The sequence below is a fragment of the Coregonus clupeaformis genome, chromosome 32 (genome assembly GCF_020615455.1).
Source record: "Coregonus clupeaformis isolate EN_2021a chromosome 32, ASM2061545v1, whole genome shotgun sequence".
Taxonomy (NCBI): Eukaryota; Metazoa; Chordata; class Actinopteri; order Salmoniformes; family Salmonidae; genus Coregonus; species Coregonus clupeaformis.
In genome coordinates this window covers 336,936-360,621 of record NC_059223.1, presented here as the reverse complement: position 1 = coordinate 360,621, position 23,686 = coordinate 336,936, and the positions used below count along the sequence as shown (strand labels likewise).

Below are 23,686 nucleotides of genomic sequence, written 5' to 3'. Positions count from 1 at the left end.
TGACCCAGTAGTTATACTGTGATCTGTGTTTTAGTTCAGGGTTAGTCCTCCACTAGTCTCTCTGACCCAGTAGTTATACTGTGATCTGTGTTTTAGTTCAGGGTTAGTCCTCCACTAGTCTCTCTCTGACCCAGTAGTTATACTGTGATCTGTGTTTTAGTTCAGGGTTAGTCCTCCACTAGTCTCTCTGACCCAGTAGTTATACTGTGATCTGTGTTTTAGTTCAGGGTTAGTCTTCCACTAGTCTCTCTCTGACCCAGTAGTTATACTGTGATCTGTGTTTTAGTTCAGGGTTAGTCCTCCACTAGTCTCTCTGACCCAGTAGTTATACTGTGATCTGTGTTTTAGTTCAGGGTTAGTCCTCCACTAGTCTCTCTGACCCAGTAGTTATACTGTGATCTGTGTTTTAGTTCAGGGTTAGTCTTCCACTAGTCTCTCTCTGACCCAGTAGTTATACTGTGATCTGTGTTTTAGTTCAGGGTTAGTCCTCCACTAGTCTCTCTGACCCAGTAGTTATACTGTGATCTGTGTTTTAGTTCAGGGTTAGTCTTCCACTAGTCTCTCTCTGACCCAGTAGTTATACTGTGATCTGTGTTTTAGTTCAGGGTTAGTCCTCCACTAGTCTCTCTGACCCAGTAGTTATACTGTGATCTGTGTTTTAGTTCAGGGTTAGTCCTCCACCAGTCTCTCTGACCCAGTAGTTATACTGTGATCTGTGTTAAAGGTACTTCATGGCTCTGGTCCAGGAGATGGCTGTGAAGATTGACCAGGGATTCCTGGGGGCCATCTTGGCCCTGTTCACCCCAGCTACTGAAACACATGTGGACAAACAGAAGGTAACTGACCCAACCACAGACACAACTAGAGACACAGCTAGAGACACAGCTGGAGACACAACTAGAGACACAGCTGGAGACACAGCTAGAGACACAGCTAGAGACACAACTAGAGACACATCTAGAGACACAGCTGGAGACACAACTAGAGACACAACTAGAGACACAACTAGAGACACAGCTAGAGACACATCTAGAGACACAGCTGGAGACACAACTAGAGACACAACTAGAGACACAGCTAGAGACACAGCTAGAGACACAGCTGGAGACACAGCTGGAGACACAACTAGAGACACAACTAGAGACACAGCTGGAGACACAGCTGGAGACACAACTAGAGACACAACTAGAGACACAGCTGGAGACACAACTAGAGACACAGCTGGAGACACAACTAGAGACACAACTAGAGACACAGCTAGAGACACAACTGGAGACACAACTGGAGACACAACTAGAGACACAGCTGGAGACACAGCTAGAGACACAGCTGGAGACACAACTGGAGACACAACTAGAGACACAGCTGGAGACACAGCTGGAGACACACTAGAGACACAACTAGAGACACAGCTAGAGACACAACTAGAGACACAACTAGAGACACAGCTGGAGACACAGCTGGAGACACAGCTGGAGACACAGCTGGAGACACAGCTAGAGACACAGCTAGAGACACAGCTAGAGACACAGCTGGAGACACAACTAGAGACACAGCTGGAGACACAGCTAGAGACACAACTAGAGACACAACTAGAGACACAGCTAGAGACACAACTGGAGACACAGCTGGAGACACAGCTGGAGACACAACTAGAGACACAGCTGGAGACACAGCTAGAGACACAGCTGGAGACACAGCTGGAGATGCAGCTGGAGACACAGCTAGAAACACAGCTAGAAACACAACTAGAGACACAGCTGGAGACACAACTAGAGACACAGCTGGAGACACAGCTGGAGACACAACTAAAGACACAGCTAGAGACACAGCTAGAGACACAGCTGGAGACACAGCTGGAGACACAACTAGAGACACAGCTGGAGACACAGCTGGAGACACAACTAGAGACACAGCTGGAGACACAGCTAGAGACACAGCTGGAGACACAGCTGGAGACACAACTAGAGACACAACTAGAGACACAGCTGGAGACACAACTAGAGACACAGCTGGAGACACAATTAGAGACACAACTAGAGACACAGCTGGAGACACAGCTGGAGACACAACTAGAGACACAGCTGGAGACACAGCTGGAGACACAGCTGGAGACACAGCTGGAGACACAGCTAGAGACACAACTAGAGACACAGCTAGAGACACAGCTGGAGACACAGCTGGAGACACAGTTAGAGACACAGCTAGAGACACAGCTGGAGTCACAGCTGGAGACACAGCTGGAGACACAACTAGAGACACAACTAGAGACACAACTAGAGACACAGCAGGAGACACAACTAGAGACACAGCTAGAGACACAGCTAGAGACACAGCTGGAGACACAACTAGAGACACAGCTGGAGACACAACTAGAGACACAACTAGAGACACAGCTGGAGACACAGCTGGAGACACAACTAGAGACACAGCTAGAGACACAGCTAGATACACAGCTGGAGACACAGCTAGAGACACATCTGGAGACACATCTGGAGACGCAGCTAGAGACGCAGCTGGAGACGCAACTAGAGACACAGCTAGAGACACAGCTAGAGACACAGCTAGAGACACAGCTAGAGACACAGCTAGAGACACAACTGGAGACACAACTGGAGACACAACTGGAGACACAGCTAGAGACACAGCTAGAGACACAACTGGAGACACAGCTAGAGACACAGCTAGAGACACAACTAGAGACACAACTAGAGACACAACTGGAGACACAACTGGAGACACAGCTAGAGACACAGCTGGAGACGCAACTAGAGACACAGCTGGAGACACAACTAGAGACACAGCTGGAGACACAACTAGAGACACAGCTAGAGACACAACTGGAGACACAACTGGAGACACAGCTAGAGACACAGCTAGAGACACAACTGGAGACACAGCTAGAGACACAGCTAGAGACACAGCTAGAGACACAACTAGAGACACAACTGGAGACACAACTAGAGACACAGCTGGAGACACAACTAGAGACACAACTAGAGACACAGCTGGAGACACAACTAGAGACACAGCTGGAGACACAATTAGAGACACAACTAGAGACACAGCTGGAGACACAGCTGGAGACACAACTAGAGACACAGCTGGAGACACAGCTAGAGACACAGCTGGAGACACAGCTGGAGACACAGCTAGAGACACAACTAGAGACACAGCTAGAGACACAGCTGGAGACACAGCTGGAGACACAGTTAGAGACACAGCTAGAGACACAGCTGGAGTCACAGCTGGAGACACAGCTGGAGACACAACTAGAGACACAACTAGAGACACAACTAGAGACACAGCTGGAGACACAACTAGAGACACAGCTAGAGACACAGCTAGAGACACAGCTGGAGACACAACTAGAGACACAGCTGGAGACACAACTAGAGACACAACTAGAGACACAGCTGGAGACACAGCTGGAGACACAACTAGAGACACAGCTAGAGACACAGCTAGATACACAGCTGGAGACACAGCTAGAGACACATCTGGAGACACATCTGGAGACGCAGCTAGAGACGCAGCTGGAGACGCAACTAGAGACACAGCTAGAGACACAGCTAGAGACACAGCTAGAGACACAGCTAGAGACACAGCTAGAGACACAACTGGAGACACAACTGGAGACACAACTGGAGACACAGCTAGAGACACAGCTAGAGACACAACTGGAGACACAGCTAGAGACACAGCTAGAGACACAACTAGAGACACAACTAGAGACACAACTGGAGACACAACTGGAGACACAGCTAGAGACACAGCTGGAGACGCAACTAGAGACACAGCTGGAGACACAACTAGAGACACAGCTGGAGACACAACTAGAGACACAGCTAGAGACACAACTGGAGACACAACTGGAGACACAGCTAGAGACACAGCTAGAGACACAACTGGAGACACAGCTAGAGACACAGCTAGAGACACAGCTAGAGACACAACTAGAGACACAACTGGAGACACAACTAGAGACACAGCTGGAGACACAACTAGAGACACAGCTGGAGACACAACTAGAGACACAGCTGGAGACACAGCTGGAGACACAGCTGGAGACACAGCTGGAGACACAGTTAGAGACACAGTTAGAGACACAACTAGAGACACAACTGGAGACACAACTGGAGACACAACTAGAGACACAACTAGAGACACAACTAGAGACACAACTAGAGACACAGCTAGAGACACAGCTAGAGACACAGCTAGAGACACAGCTGGAGACACAGCTGGAGACACAACTAGAGACACAGCTGGAGACACAACTAGAGACACAGCTGGAGACACAACTGGAGACACAGCTGGAGACACAACTAGAGACGCAGCTGGAGACGCAGCTGGAGACACAGCTAGATACACAACTAGAGACACAACTAGAGACACAGCTGGAGACACAGCTAGAGACACAGCTGGAGACACAGCTAGAGACACAGCTGGAGACACAACTAGAGACACAACTAGAGACACAGCTGGAGACACAGCTGGAGACACAGCTAGAGACACAGCTGGAGACACAACTAGAGACACAACTAGAGACACAGCTAGAGACACAACTAGAGACACAGCTAGAGACACAGCTGGAGACACAGTTACAGACACAACTAGAGACACAACTAGAGACACAGCTAGAGACACAGCTGGAGACACAACTAGAGACACAACTAGAGACACAACTAGAGACACAACTAGAGACACAACTAGAGACACAGCTGGAGACACAGCTAGAGACACAACTAGAGACACAGCTGGAGACACAGCTAGAGACACAGCTGGAGACACAACTAGAGACACAGCTGGAGACACATCTAGAGACACAGCTGGAGACACAGCTAGAGACACAACTAGAGACACAGCTAGAGACACAGCTGGAGACACAGCTGGAGACACAGCTGGAGACACAACTAGAGACACAACTAGAGACACAGTTGGAGACACAACTAGAGACACAGCTGGAGACACAACTAGAGACACAGCTGGAGACACAGCTAGAGACACAGCTAGAGACACAGCTGGAGACACAGCTGGAGACACAGCTAGAGACTCAGCTGGAGACACAGCTGGAGACACAGCTAGAGACACAACTGGAGACACAGCTAGAGACACAACTAGAGACACAACTAGAGACACAGCTGGAGACACAACTAGAGACACAACTAGAGACACAGCTGGAGACACAACTAGAGACACAACTAGAGACACAGCTGGAGACACAACTAGAGACACAGCTGGAGACACAACTAGAGACACAGCTGGAGACACAACTAGAGACACAACTAGAGACACAACTAGAGACACAGCTAGAGACACAGCTGGAGACACAGCTGGAGACACAACTAGAGACACAGCTGGAGACACAACTAGAGACACAACTAGAGACACAACTAGAGACACAACTAGAGACACAGCTGGAGACACAACTAGAGACACAGCTGGAGACACAGCTGGAGACACAACTAGAGACACAGCTAGAGACACAGCTAGAGACACAACTAGAGACACAGCTGGAGACACAGCTGGAGACACAGTTGGAGACACAACTAGAGACACAGCTGGAGACACAACTAGAGACACAACTAGAGACACAGCTGGAGACACAACTAGAGATACAGCTGGAGACACAACTAGAGACACAACTAGAGACACAGCTGGAGACACAGCTGGAGACACAACTAGAGACACAACTAGAGACACAGCTAGAGACACAGCTGGAGACACAGCTGGAGACACAGCTGGAGACACAACTAGAGACACAACTAGAGACACAGCTGGAGACACAACTAGAGACACAGCTGGAGACACAACTAGAGACACAACTAGAGACACAACTAGAGACACAGCTAGAGACACAGCTAGAGACACAACTAGAGACACAGCTGGAGACACAACTAGAGACACAACTAGAGACACAGCTGGAGACACAGCTGGAGACACAGCTGGAGACACAACTAGAGACACAGCTAGAGACACAACTAGAGACACAGCTAGAGACACAGCTGGAGACACAGTTACAGACACAACTAGAGACACAACTAGAGACACAGCTAGAGACACAGCTGGAGACACAACTAGAGACACAACTAGAGACACAACTAGAGACACAGCTGGAGACACAGCTAGAGACACAACTAGAGACACAGCTGGAGACACAGCTAGAGACACAGCTGGAGACACAGCTAGAGACACAACTAGAGACACAACTAGAGACACAGCTGGAGACACAACTAGAGACACAACTAGAGACACAGCTAGAGACACAGCTAGAGACACAGTTGGAGACACAGTTGGAGACACAGTTGGAGACACAGCTGGAGACACAGCTGGAGACACAACTAGATACACAACTAGAGACACAACTAGAGACACAACTAGAGACACAACTGGAGACACAGCTGGAGACACAGCTGGAGACACAGCTGGAGACACAGTTAGAGACACAACTAGAGACACAGCTGGAGACACAGCTAGAGACACAGCTAGAGACACAGCTGGAGACACAACTAGAGACACAACTAGAGACACAGCTGGAGACGACTAGATACACAACTAGATACACAGCTAGAGACACAACTAGAGACACAACTAGAGACACAACTAGAGACACAGCTAGAGACACAGCTAGAGACACAACTAGAGACACAACTGGAGACACAATTGAGACACAATTGAGACACAACTAGAGACACAACTAGAGACACAACTGGAGACACAACTGGAGACACAGCTGGAGACACAGCTGGAGACACAACTAGAGACACAGCTGGAGACACAGCTAGAGACACAGCTAGAGACACAGCTGGAGACACAACTAGAGACACAACTAGAGACACAGCTGGAGACACAACTAGAGACACAGCTGGAGACACAACTAGAGACACAACTAGAGACACAGCTAGAGACACAGCTAGAGACACAGTTGGAGACACAACTAGAGACACAACTAGAGACACAGCTGGAGACACAACTAGAGACACAGCTAGAGACACAGCTAGACACAGCTAGAGACACAACTAGAGACACAGCTGGAGACACAACTAGAGACACAGCTGGAGACACAGCTGGAGACACAACTAGAGACACAACTAGAGACACAGCTAGAGACACAGCTGGAGACACAACTAGAGACACAGCTGGAGACACAGCTAGAGACACAGCTGGAGACACAGCTGGAGACACAACTAGAGACACAGCTGGAGACACAACTAGAGACACAGCTGGAGACACAATTAGAGACACAACTAGAGACACAGCTAGAGACACAGCTAGAGACACAGCTAGAGACACAGCTGGAGACACAACTAGAGACACAGCTGGAGACACAACTAGAGACACAACTAGAGACACAACTAGAGACACAGCTAGAGACACAGCTAGAGACACAGCTAGAGACACAACTAGAGACACAGCTGGAGACACAACTAGAGACACAGCTGGAGACACAGCTGGAGACACAACTAGAGACACAGCTAGAGACACAACTGGAGACACAACTGGAGACACAACTAGAGACACAGCTGGAGACACAGCTAGAGACACAGCTGGAGACACAACTAGAGACACAACTAGAGACACAGCTGGAGACACAGCTGGAGACACACTAGAGACACAACTAGAGACACAGCTAGAGACACAACTAGAGACACAACTAGAGACACAGCTGGAGACACAGCTGGAGACACAGCTGGAGACACAGCTGGAGACACAGCTAGAGACACAGCTAGAGACACAGCTAGAGACACAGCTAGAGACACAGCTAGAGACACAGCTGGAGACACAACTAGAGACACAGCTGGAGACACAGCTAGAGACACAGCTAGAGACACAACTGGAGACACAACTAGAGACACAGCTGGAGACAGCTGGAGACACAACTAGAGACACAGCTGGAGACACAGCTAGAGACACAGCTGGAGACACAGCTGGAGATGCAGCTGGAGACACAGCTAGAGACACAACTAGAGACACAGGTGGAGACACAACTAGAGACACAGCTGGAGACACAACTAAAGACACAGCTAGAGACACAGCTAGAGACACAGCTGGAGACACAGCTGGAGACACAACTAGAGACACAGCTGGAGACACAGCTGGAGACACAACTAGAGACACAGCTGGAGACACAGCTAGAGACACAGCTGGAGACACAGCTGGAGACACAACTAGAGACACAACTAGAGACACAGCTGGAGACACAACTAGAGACACAGCTGGAGACACAATTAGAGACACAACTAGAGACACAGCTGGAGACACAGCTGGAGACACAGCTGGAGACACAGCTGGAGACACAGCTAGAGACACAGCTGGAGACACAGCTGGAGACACAGCTAGAGACACAACTAGAGACACAGCTAGAGACACAGCTGGAGACACAGCTGGAGACACAGTTAGAGACACAGCTAGAGACACAGCTGGAGTCACAGCTGGAGACACAGCTGGAGACACAACTAGAGACACAACTAGAGACACAACTAGAGACACAGCTGGAGACACAACTAGAGACACAGCTAGAGACACAGCTAGAGACACAGCTGGAGACACAACTAGAGACACAGCTGGAGACACAACTAGAGACACAACTAGAGACACAGCTGGAGACACAGCTGGAGACACAACTAGAGACACAGCTAGAGACACAGCTAGATACACAGCTGGAGACACAGCTAGAGACACATCTGGAGACGCAGCTAGAGACGCAGCTGGAGACGCAACTAGAGACACAGCTAGAGACACAGCTAGAGACACAGCTAGAGACACAGCTAGAGACACAACTGGAGACACAACTGGAGACACAACTGGAGACACAACTGGAGACACAGCTAGAGACACAGCTAGAGACACAACTGGAGACACAGCTAGAGACACAGCTAGAGACACAACTAGAGACACAACTAGAGACACAACTGGAGACACAACTGGAGACACAGCTAGAGACACAGCTGGAGACGCAACTAGAGACACAGCTGGAGACACAACTAGAGACACAGCTAGAGACACAACTAGAGACACAGCTAGAGACACAACTGGAGACACAACTGGAGACACAGCTAGAGACACAGCTAGAGACACAACTGGAGACACAGCTAGAGACACAGCTAGAGACACAGCTAGAGACACAACTAGAGACACAACTGGAGACACAACTAGAGACACAGCTGGAGACACAACTAGAGACACAGCTGGAGACACAACTAGAGACACAGCTGGAGACACAGCTGGAGACACAGCTGGAGACACAGCTGGAGACACAGTTAGAGACACAACTAGAGACACAACTGGAGACACAACTGGAGACACAACTGGAGACACAACTAGAGACACAACTAGAGACACAACTAGAGACACAGCTAGAGACACAGCTAGAGACACAGCTAGAGACACAGCTAGAGACACAGCTGGAGACACAGCTGGAGACACAACTAGAGACACAGCTGGAGACACAACTAGAGACACAGCTGGAGACACAACTGGAGACACAGCTGGAGACACAACTAGAGACGCAGCTGGAGACGCAGCTGGAGACACAGCTAGATACACAACTAGAGACACAACTAGAGACACAGCTGGAGACACAGCTGGAGACACAGCTAGAGACACAGCTGGAGACACAACTAGAGACACAACTAGAGACACAGCTAGAGACACAACTAGAGACACAGCTAGAGACACAGCTGGAGACACAGTTACAGACACAACTAGAGACACAACTAGAGACACAGCTAGAGACACAGCTGGAGACACAACTAGAGACACAACTAGAGACACAACTAGAGACACAACTAGAGACACAACTAGAGACACAGCTGGAGACACAGCTAGAGACACAACTAGAGACACAGCTGGAGACACAGCTAGAGACACAGCTGGAGACACAACTAGAGACACAGCTGGAGACACATCTAGAGACACAGCTGGAGACACAGCTAGAGACACAACTAGAGACACAGCTAGAGACACAGCTGGAGACACAGCTGGAGACACAGCTGGAGACACAACTAGAGACACAACTAGAGACACAGTTGGAGACACAACTAGAGACACAGCTGGAGACACAACTAGAGACACAGCTGGAGACACAGCTAGAGACACAGCTAGAGACACAGCTGGAGACACAGCTGGAGACACAGCTAGAGACTCAGCTGGAGACACAGCTGGAGACACAGCTAGAGACACAACTAGAGACACAACTGGAGACACAGCTAGAGACACAACTAGAGACACAACTAGAGACACAGCTGGAGACACAACTAGAGACACAACTAGAGACACAGCTGGAGACACAACTAGAGACACAACTAGAGACACAGCTGGAGACACAACTAGAGACACAGCTGGAGACACAACTAGAGACACAGCTGGAGACACAACTAGAGACACAACTAGAGACACAACTAGAGACACAACTAGAGACACAGCTAGAGACACAGCTGGAGACACAGCTGGAGACACAACTAGAGACACAGCTGGAGACACAACTAGAGACACAACTAGAGACACAACTAGAGACACAACTAGAGACACAGCTGGAGACACAACTAGAGACACAGCTGGAGACACAGCTGGAGACACAACTAGAGACACAGCTAGAGACACAGCTAGAGACACAACTAGAGACACAGCTGGAGACACAGCTGGAGACACAGTTGGAGACACAACTAGAGACACAGCTGGAGACACAACTAGGACACAACTAGAGACACAGCTGGAGACACAACTAGAGACACAGCTGGAGACACAACTAGAGACACAACTAGAGACACAGCTGGAGACACAGCTGGAGACACAACTAGAGACACAACTAGAGACACAACTAGAGACACAGCTGGAGACACAGCTGGAGACACAGCTGGAGACACAACTAGAGACACAACTAGAGACACAGCTGGAGACACAACTAGAGACACAGCTGGAGACACAACTAGAGACACAACTAGAGACACAACTAGAGACACAGCTAGAGACACAGCTAGAGACACAACTAGAGACACAGCTGGAGACACAACTAGAGACACAACTAGAGACACAACTAGAGACACAGCTGGAGACACAGCTAGAGACACAGCTGGAGACACAGCTGGAGACACAGCTGGAGACACAACTAGAGACACAGCTAGAGACACAACTAGAGACACAGCTAGAGACACAGCTGGAGACACAGTTACAGACACAACTAGAGACACAACTAGAGACACAGCTAGAGACACAGCTGGAGACACAACTAGAGACACAACTAGAGACACAGCTGGAGACACAACTAGAGACACAGCTGGAGACACAGCTGGAGACACAACTAGAGACACAGCTAGAGACACAGCTAGAGACACAACTAGAGACACAGCTGGAGACACAGCTGGAGACACAGTTGGAGACACAACTAGAGACACAGCTGGAGACACAACTAGAGACACAACTAGAGACACAGCTGGAGACACAACTAGAGATACAGCTGGAGACACAACTAGAGACACAACTAGAGACACAGCTGGAGACACAGCTGGAGACACAACTAGAGACACAACTAGAGACACAACTAGAGACACAGCTGGAGACACAGCTGGAGACACAGCTGGAGACACAACTAGAGACACAACTAGAGACACAGCTGGAGACACAACTAGAGACACAGCTGGAGACACAACTAGAGACACAACTAGAGACACAACTAGAGACACAGCTAGAGACACAGCTAGAGACACAACTAGAGACACAGCTGGAGACACAACTAGAGACACAACTAGAGACACAACTAGAGACACAGCTGGAGACACAGCTAGAGACACAGCTGGAGACACAGCTGGAGACACAGCTGGAGACACAACTAGAGACACAGCTAGAGACACAACTAGAGACACAGCTAGAGACACAGCTGGAGACACAGTTACAGACACAACTAGAGACACAACTAGAGACACAGCTAGAGACACAGCTGGAGACACAACTAGAGACACAACTAGAGACACAACTAGAGACACAGCTGGAGACACAGCTAGAGACACAACTAGAGACACAGCTGGAGACACAGCTAGAGACACAGCTGGAGACACAGCTAGAGACACAACTAGAGACACAGCTGGAGACACAACTAGAGACACAGCTGGAGACACAACTAGAGACACAACTAGAGACACAGCTAGAGACACAGCTAGAGACACAGTTGGAGACACAGTTGGAGACACAGTTGGAGACACAGCTGGAGACACAGCTGGAGACACAACTAGATACACAACTAGAGACACAACTAGAGACACAACTAGAGACACAACTGGAGACACAGCTGGAGACGCAGCTGGAGACACAGCTGGAGACACAGTTAGAGACACAACTAGAGACACAGCTGGAGACACAGCTAGAGACACAGCTAGAGACACAGCTGGAGACACAACTAGAGACACAACTAGAGACACAGCTGGAGACAACTAGATACACAACTAGATACACAGCTAGAGACACAACTAGAGACACAACTAGAGACACAACTAGAGACACAGCTAGAGACACAGCTAGAGACACAACTGGAGACACAACTAGAGACACAACTGGAGACACAATTGAGACACAATTGAGACACAACTAGAGACACAACTAGAGACACAACTGGAGACACAACTGGAGACACAGCTGGAGACACAGCTGGAGACACAACTAGAGACACAGCTGGAGACACAGCTAGAGACACAGCTAGAGACACAGCTGGAGACACAACTAGAGACACAACTAGAGACACAGCTGGAGACACAACTAGAGACACAGCTGGAGACACAACTAGAGACACAACTAGAGACACAGCTAGAGACACAGCTAGAGACACAGTTGGAGACACAACTAGAGACACAACTAGAGACACAGCTGGAGACACAACTAGAGACACAGCTAGAGACACAGCTAGAGACACAACTAGAGACACAGCTGGAGACACAACTAGAGACACAGCTGGAGACACAGCTGGAGACACAACTAGAGACACAACTAGAGACACAGCTAGAGACACAACTGGAGACACAACTAGAGACACAGCTGGAGACACAGCTAGAGACACAGCTGGAGACACAGCTGGAGACACAACTAGAGACACAGCTGGAGACACAACTAGAGACACAGCTGGAGACACAATTAGAGACACAACTAGAGACACAGCTAGAGACACAGCTAGAGACACAGTTGGAGACACAACTAGAGACACAGCTGGAGACACAACTAGAGACACAACTAGAGACACAACTAGAGACACAGCTGGAGACACAGCTGGAGACACAGCTGGAGACACAACTAGAGACACAACTAGAGACACAGCTGGAGACACAACTAGAGACACAGCTGGAGACACAACTAGAGACACAACTAGAGACACAACTAGAGACACAGCTAGAGACACAGCTAGAGACACAACTAGAGACACAGCTGGAGACACAACTAGAGACACAACTAGAGACACAACTAGAGACACAGCTGGAGACACAGCTAGAGACACAGCTGGAGACACAGCTGGAGACACAGCTGGAGACACAACTAGAGACACAGCTAGAGACACAACTAGAGACACAGCTAGAGACACAGCTGGAGACACAGTTACAGACACAACTAGAGACACAACTAGAGACACAGCTAGAGACACAGCTGGAGACACAACTAGAGACACAACTAGAGACACAACTAGAGACACAGCTGGAGACACAGCTAGAGACACAACTAGAGACACAGCTGGAGACACAGCTAGAGACACAGCTGGAGACACAGCTAGAGACACAACTAGAGACACAGCTGGAGACACAACTAGAGACACAGCTGGAGACACAACTAGAGACACAACTAGAGACACAGCTAGAGACACAGCTAGAGACACAGTTGGAGACACAGTTGGAGACACAGTTGGAGACACAGCTGGAGACACAGCTGGAGACACAACTAGATACACAACTAGAGACACAACTAGAGACACAACTAGAGACACAACTGGAGACACAGCTGGAGACGCAGCTGGAGACACAGCTGGAGACACAGTTAGAGACACAACTAGAGACACAGCTGGAGACACAGCTAGAGACACAGCTAGAGACACAGCTGGAGACACAACTAGAGACACAACTAGAGACACAGCTGGAGACAACTAGATACACAACTAGATACACAGCTAGAGACACAACTAGAGACACAACTAGAGACACAACTAGAGACACAGCTAGAGACACAGCTAGAGACACAACTGGAGACACAACTAGAGACACAACTGGAGACACAATTGAGACACAATTGAGACACAACTAGAGACACAACTAGAGACACAACTGGAGACACAACTGGAGACACAGCTGGAGACACAGCTGGAGACACAACTAGAGACACAGCTGGAGACACAGCTAGAGACACAGCTAGAGACACAGCTGGAGACACAACTAGAGACACAACTAGAGACACAGCTGGAGACACAACTAGAGACACAGCTGGAGACACAACTAGAGACACAACTAGAGACACAGCTAGAGACACAGCTAGAGACACAGTTGGAGACACAACTAGAGACACAACTAGAGACACAGCTGGAGACACAACTAGAGACACAGCTAGAGACACAGCTAGAGACACAACTAGAGACACAGCTGGAGACACAACTAGAGACACAGCTGGAGACACAGCTGGAGACACAACTAGAGACACAACTAGAGACACAGCTAGAGACACAACTGGAGACACAACTAGAGACACAGCTGGAGACACAGCTAGAGACACAGCTGGAGACACAGCTGGAGACACAACTAGAGACACAGCTGGAGACACAACTAGAGACACAGCTGGAGACACAATTAGAGACACAACTAGAGACACAGCTAGAGACACAGCTAGAGACACAGTTGGAGACACAACTAGAGACACAGCTGGAGACACAACTAGAGACACAACTAGAGACACAACTAGAGACACAGCTAGAGACACAGCTAGAGACACAGCTAGAGACACAACTAGAGACACAGCTGGAGACACAACTAGAGACACAGCTGGAGACACAGCTGGAGACACAACTAGAGACACAGCTAGAGACACAACTGGAGACACAACTGGAGACACAACTAGAGACACAGCTGGAGACACAACTAGAGACACAGCTGGAGACACAACTAGAGACACAGCTGGAGACACAACTAGAGACACAACTAGAGACACAGCTAGAGACACAGCTAGAGACACAGTTGGAGACACAACTAGAGACACAGCTGGAGACACAACTAGAGACACAACTAGAGACACAACTAGAGACACAGCTGGAGACACAGCTGGAGACACAGCTGGAGACACAACTAGAGACACAACTAGAGACACAGCTGGAGACACAACTAGAGACACAGCTGGAGACACAACTAGAGACACAACTAGAGACACAACTAGAGACACAGCTAGAGACACAGCTAGAGACACAACTAGAGACACAGCTGGAGACACAACTAGAGACACAACTAGAGACACAACTAGAGACACAGCTGGAGACACAGCTAGAGACACAGCTGGAGACACAGCTGGAGACACAGCTGGAGACACAACTAGAGACACAGCTAGAGACACAACTAGAGACACAGCTAGAGACACAGCTGGAGACACAGTTACAGACACAACTAGAGACACAACTAGAGACACAGCTAGAGACACAGCTGGAGACACAACTAGAGACACAACTAGAGACACAACTAGAGACACAGCTGGAGACACAGCTAGAGACACAACTAGAGACACAGCTGGAGACACAGCTAGAGACACAGCTGGAGACACAGCTAGAGACACAACTAGAGACACAGCTGGAGACACAACTAGAGACACAGCTGGAGACACAACTAGAGACACAACTAGAGACACAGCTAGAGACACAGCTAGAGACACAGTTGGAGACACAGTTGGAGACACAGTTGGAGACACAGCTGGAGACACAGCTGGAGACACAACTAGATACACAACTAGAGACACAACTAGAGACACAACTAGAGACACAACTGGAGACACAGCTGGAGACGCAGCTGGAGACACAGCTGGAGACACAGTTAGAGACACAACTAGAGACACAGCTGGAGACACAGCTAGAGACACAGCTAGAGACACAGCTGGAGACACAACTAGAGACACAACTAGAGACACAGCTGGAGACAACTAGATACACAACTAGATACACAGCTAGAGACACAACTAGAGACACAACTAGAGACACAACTAGAGACACAGCTAGAGACACAGCTAGAGACACAACTGGAGACACAACTAGAGACACAACTGGAGACACAATTGAGACACAATTGAGACACAACTAGAGACACAACTAGAGACACAACTGGAGACACAACTGGAGACACAGCTGGAGACACAGCTGGAGACACAACTAGAGACACAGCTGGAGACACAGCTAGAGACACAGCTAGAGACACAGCTGGAGACACAACTAGAGACACAACTAGAGACACAGCTGGAGACACAACTAGAGACACAGCTGGAGACACAACTAGAGACACAACTAGAGACACAGCTAGAGACACAGCTAGAGACACAGTTGGAGACACAACTAGAGACACAACTAGAGACACAGCTGGAGACACAACTAGAGACACAGCTAGAGACACAGCTAGAGACACAACTAGAGACACAGCTGGAGACACAACTAGAGACACAGCTGGAGACACAGCTGGAGACACAACTAGAGACACAACTAGAGACACAGCTAGAGACACAACTGGAGACACAACTAGAGACACAGCTGGAGACACAGCTAGAGACACAGCTGGAGACACAGCTGGAGACACAACTAGAGACACAGCTGGAGACACAACTAGAGACACAGCTGGAGACACAATTAGAGACACAACTAGAGACACAGCTAGAGACACAGCTAGAGACACAGTTGGAGACACAACTAGAGACACAGCTGGAGACACAACTAGAGACACAACTAGAGACACAACTAGAGACACAGCTAGAGACACAGCTAGAGACACAGCTAGAGACACAACTAGAGACACAGCTGGAGACACAACTAGAGACACAGCTGGAGACACAGCTGGAGACACAACTAGAGACACAGCTAGAGACACAACTGGAGACACAACTGGAGACACAACTAGAGACACAGCTGGAGACACAACTAGAGACACAGCTAGAGACACAGCTAGAGACACAGCTAGAGACACAGTTGGAGACACAACTAGAGACACAGCTGGAGACACAACTAGAGACACAACTAGAGACACAACTAGAGACACAGCTAGAGACACAGCTAGAGACACAGCTAGAGACACAACTAGAGACACAGCTGGAGACACAACTAGAGACACAGCTGGAGACACAGCTGGAGACACAACTAGAGACACAGCTAGAGACACAACTGGAGACACAACTGGAGACACAACTAGAGACACAGCTGGAGACACAGCTAGAGACACAGCTGGAGACACAACTAGAGACACAACTAGAGACACAGCTGGAGACACAGCTGGAGACACACTAGAGACACAACTAGAGACACAGCTAGAGACACAACTAGAGACACAACTAGAGACACAGCTGGAGACACAGCTGGAGACACAGCTGGAGACACAGCTGGAGACACAGCTAGAGACACAGCTAGAGACACAGCTAGAGACACAGCTAGAGACACAGCTGGAGACACAACTAGAGACACAGCTAGAGACACAACTAGAGACACAGCTAGAGACACAACTGGAGACACAGCTGGAGACACAGCTGGAGACACAACTAGAGACACAGCTGGAGACACAGCTAGAGACACAGCTGGAGACACAGCTGGAGATGCAGCTGGAGACACAGCTAGAAACACAACTAGAGACACAGCTGGAGACACAACTAGAGACACAGCTGGAGACACAGCTGGAGACACAGCTAAAGACACAGCTAGAGACACAGCTAGAGACACAGCTGGAGACACAGCTGGAGACACAACTAGAGACACAGCTGGAGACACAGCTGGAGACACAACTAGAGACACAGCTGGAGACACAGCTAGAGACACAGCTGGAGACACAGCTGGAGACACAACTAGAGACACAACTAGAGACACAGCTGGAGACACAACTAGAGACACAGCTGGAGACACAATTAGAGACACAACTAGAGACACAGCTGGAGACACAGCTGGAGACACAGCTGGAGACACAGCTGGAGACACAGCTAGAGACACAGCTGGAGACACAGCTGGAGACACAGCTAGAGACACAACTAGAGACACAGCTAGAGACACAGCTGGAGACACAGCTGGAGACACAGTTAGAGACACAGCTAGAGACACAGCTGGAGTCACAGCTGGAGACACAGCTGGAGACACAACTAGAGACACAACTAGAGACACAACTAGAGACACAGCTGGAGACACAACTAGAGACACAGCTAGAGACACAGCTAGAGACACAGCTGGAGACACAACTAGAGACACAGCTGGAGACACAACTAGAGACACAACTAGAGACACAGCTGGAGACACAGCTGGAGACACAACTAGAGACACAGCTAGAGACACAGCTAGATACACAGCTGGAGACACAGCTAGAGACACATCTGGAGACGCAGCTAGAGACGCAGCTGGAGACGCAACTAGAGACACAGCTAGAGACACAGCTAGAGACACAGCTAGAGACACAGCTAGAGACACAACTGGAGACACAACTGGAGACACAACTGGAGACACAACTGGAGACACAGCTAGAGACACAGCTAGAGACACAACTGGAGACACAGCTAGAGACACAGCTAGAGACACAACTAGAGACACAACTAGAGACACAACTGGAGACACAACTGGAGACACAGCTAGAGACACAGCTGGAGACGCAACTAGAGACACAGCTGGAGACACAACTAGAGACACAGCTGGAGACACAACTAGAGACACAGCTAGAGACACAACTGGAGACACAACTGGAGACACAGCTAGAGACACAGCTAGAGACACAACTGGAGACACAGCTAGAGACACAGCTAGAGACACAGCTAGAGACACAACTAGAGACACAACTGGAGACACAACTAGAGACACAGCTGGAGACACAACTAGAGACACAGCTGGAGACACAACTAGAGACACAGCTGGAGACACAGCTGGAGACACAGCTGGAGACACAGCTGGAGACACAGCTAGAGACACAACTAGAGACACAACTGGAGACACAGCTGGAGACACAGCTGGAGACACAACTGGAGACACAACTAGAGACACAACTAGAGACACAACTAGAGACACAGCTAGAGACACAGCTAGAGACACAGCTAGAGACACAGCTGGAGACACAGCTGGAGACACAACTAGAGACACAGCTGGAGACACAACTAGAGACACAGCTGGAGACACAACTGGAGACACAGCTGGAGACACAACTAGAGACGCAGCTGGAGACGCAGCTGGAGACACAGCTAGATACACAACTAGAGACACAACTAGAGACACAGCTGGAGACACAGCTGGAGACACAGCTAGAGACACAGCTGGAGACACAACTAGAGACACAACTAGAGACACAGCTAGAGACACAACTAGAGACACAGCTAGAGACACAGCTGGAGACACAGTTACAGACACAACTAGAGACACAACTAGAGACACAGCTAGAGACACAGCTGGAGACACAACTAGAGACACAGCTAGAGACACAGCTAGAGACACAGCTAGAGACACAACTAGAGACACAGCTGGAGACACAGCTAGAGACACAACTAGAGACACAGCTGGAGACACAGCTAGAGACACAGCTGGAGACACAACTAGAGACACAGCTGGAGACACATCTAGAGACACAGCTGGAGACACAGCTAGAGACACAGCTAGAGACACAACTAGAGACACAGCTAGAGACACAGCTGGAGACACAGCTGGAGACACAGCTGGAGACACAACTAGAGACACAACTAGAGACACAGTTGGAGACACAACTAGAGACACAGCTGGAGACACAACTAGAGACACAGCTGGAGACACAGCTAGAGACACAGCTAGAGACACAGCTGGAGACACAGCTGGAGACACAGCTAGAGACTCAGCTGGAGACACAGCTGGAGACACAGCTAGAGACACAACTAGAGACACAACTGAAGACACAGCTAGAGACACAACTAGAGACACAGCTGGAGACACAACTAGAGACACAACTAGAGACACAGCTGGAGACACAACTAGAGACACAACTAGAGACACAGCTGGAGACACAACTAGAGACACAGCTGGAGACACAACTAGAGACACAGCTGGAGACACAACTAGAGACACAACTAGAGACACAGCTAGAGACACAACTAGAGACACAGCTAGAGACACAGCTGGAGACACAGCTGGAGACACAACTAGAGACACAGCTGGAGACACAACTAGAGACACAACTAGAGACACAGCTAGAGACACAACTAGAGACACAGCTGGAGACACAACTAGAGACACAGCTGGAGACACAGCTGGAGACACAGCTGGAGACACAGCTGGAGACACAGCTAGAGACACAACTAGAGACACAGCTGGAGACACAGCTGGAGACACAGTTGGAGACACAACTAGAGACACAGCTAGAGACACAACTAGAGACACAACTAGAGACACAGCTAGAGACACAGCTAAGACGGAGACACAGCTGGAGACACAACTAGAGACACAGCTGGAGACACAGCTGGAGACACAGCTGGAGACACAGCTGGAGACACAGCTAGAGACGCAGCTGGAGACGCAGCTGGAGACACAGCTAGATACACAACTAGAGACACAACTAGAGACACAGCTGGAGACACAGCTGGAGACACAGCTAGAGACACAGCTGGAGACACAACTAGAGACACAACTAGAGACACAGCTAGAGACACAACTAGAGACACAGCTAGAGACACAGCTGGAGACACAGTTACAGACACAACTAGAGACACAACTAGAGACACAGCTAGAGACACAGCTGGAGACACAACTAGAGACACAACTAGAGACACAACTAGAGACACAACTAGAGACACAACTAGAGACACAGCTGGAGACACAGCTAGAGACACAACTAGAGACACAGCTGGAGACACAGCTAGAGACACAGCTGGAGACACAACTAGAGACACAGCTGGAGACACATCTAGAGACACAGCTGGAGACACAGCTAGAGACACAACTAGAGACACAGCTAGAGACACAGCTGGAGACACAGCTGGAGACACAGCTGGAGACACAACTAGAGACACAACTAGAGACACAGCTGGAGACACAACTAGAGACACAGCTGGAGACACAACTAGAGACACAGCTGGAGACACAGCTAGAGACACAGCTAGAGACACAGCTGGAGACACAGCTGGAGACACAGCTAGAGACTCAGCTGGAGACACAGCTGGAGACACAGCTAGAGACACAACTAGAGACACAACTGGAGACACAGCTAGAGACACAACTAGAGACACAACTAGAGACACAGCTGGAGACACAACTAGAGACACAACTAGAGACACAGCTGGAGACACAGCTGGAGACACAACTAGAGACACAGCTGGAGACACAACTAGAGACACAGCTGGAGACACAACTAGAGACACAGCTGGAGACACAACTAGAGACACAACTAGAGACACAACTAGAGACACAACTAGAGACACAGCTAGAGACACAGCTGGAGACACAGCTGGAGACACAACTAGAGACACAGCTGGAGACACAACTAGAGACACAACTAGAGACACAACTAGAGACACAGCTGGAGACACAACTAGAGACACAGCTGGAGACACAGCTGGAGACACAACTAGAGACACAGCTAGAGACACAGCTAGAGACACAACTAGAGACACAGCTGGAGACACAGCTGGAGACACAGCTGGAGACACAACTAGAGACACAGCTGGAGACACAACTAGAGACACAACTAGAGACACAGCTGGAGACACAACTAGAGATACAGCTGGAGACACAACTAGAGACACAACTAGAGACACAGCTGGAGACACAGCTGGAGACACAACTAGAGACACAACTAGAGACACAACTAGAGACACAGCTGGAGACACAGCTGGAGACACAGCTGGAGACACAACTAGAGACACAACTAGAGACACAGCTGGAGACACAACTAGAGACACAGCTGGAGACACAACTAGAGACACAACTAGAGACACAACTAGAGACACAGCTAGAGACACAGCTAGAGACACAACTAGAGACACAGCTGGAGACACAACTAGAGACACAACTAGAGACACAACTAGAGACACAGCTGGAGACACAGCTGGAGACACAGCTGGAGACACAACTAGAGACACAGCTAGAGACACAGCTAGAGACACAGCTAGAGACACAGCTGGAGACACAGTTACAGACACAACTAGAGACACAGCTAGAGACACAGCTAGAGACACAGCTGGAGACACAACTAGAGACACAACTAGAGACACAACTAGAGACACAACTAGAGACACAGCTAGAGACACAGCTAGAGACACAGCTAGAGACACAGCTGGAGACACAGCTAGAGACACAACTAGAGACACAGCTGGAGACACAACTAGAGACACAGCTGGAGACACAACTAGAGACACAACTAGAGACACAGCTAGAGACACAGCTAGAGACACAGTTGGAGACACAGTTGGAGACACAGTTGGAGACACAGCTGGAGACACAGCTGGAGACACAACTAGAGACACAACTAGAGACACAACTAGAGACACAACTAGAGACACAACTGGAGACACAGCTGGAGACACAGCTGGAGACACAGCTGGAGACACAGTTAGAGACACAACTAGAGACACAGCTGGAGACACAGCTAGAGACACAGCTAGAGACACAGCTGGAGACACAACTAGAGACACAACTAGAGACACAGCTGGAGACAACTAGATACACAACTAGATACACAGCTAGAGACACAACTAGAGACACAACTAGAGACACAACTAGAGACACAGCTAGAGACACAGCTAGAGACACAACTGGAGACACAACTAGAGACACAACTGGAGACACAATTGAGACACAATTGAGACACAACTAGAGACACAACTAGAGACACAACTGGAGACACAACTGGAGACACAGCTGGAGACACAGCTGGAGACACAACTAGAGACACAGCTGGAGACACAGCTAGAGACACAGCTAGAGACACATCTGGAGACACAACTAGAGACACAACTAGAGACACAGCTGGAGACACAACTAGAGACACAGCTGGAGACACAACTAGAGACACAACTAGAGACACAGCTAGAGACACAGCTAGAGACACAGTTGGAGACACAACTAGAGACACAACTAGAGACACAGCTGGAGACACATCTAGAGACACAGCTAGAGACACAGCTAGAGACACAGCTAGAGACACAACTAGAGACACAGCTGGAGACACAACTAGAGACACAGCTGGAGACACAGCTGGAGACACAACTAGAGACACAACTAGAGACACAGCTAGAGACACAACTGGAGACACAACTAGAGACACAGCTGGAGACACAGCTAGAGACACAGCTGGAGACACAGCTGGAGACACAACTAGAGACACAGCTGGAGACACAACTAGAGACACAGCTGGAGACACAATTAGAGACACAACTAGAGACACAGCTAGAGACACAGCTAGAGACACAGTTGGAGACACAACTAGAGACACAGCTGGAGACACAACTAGAGACACAACTAGAGACACAACTAGAGACACAGCTAGAGACACAGCTAGAGACACAG

General features: G+C 49.2%; 1 protein-coding gene across 1 annotated transcript in view; it reads left to right on the top strand.

The window, feature by feature from the left end:
• LOC121548184 (vacuolar protein sorting-associated protein 13C) overlaps positions 1 to 23,686 on the top strand; it is a 199,802-nt gene that overhangs the window by 153,057 nt on the left and 23,059 nt on the right. The window contains 1 exon segment of the mRNA XM_045209946.1: positions 725 to 836. Within this exon segment, the coding sequence (XP_045065881.1) occupies positions 725 to 836 (112 nt within the window).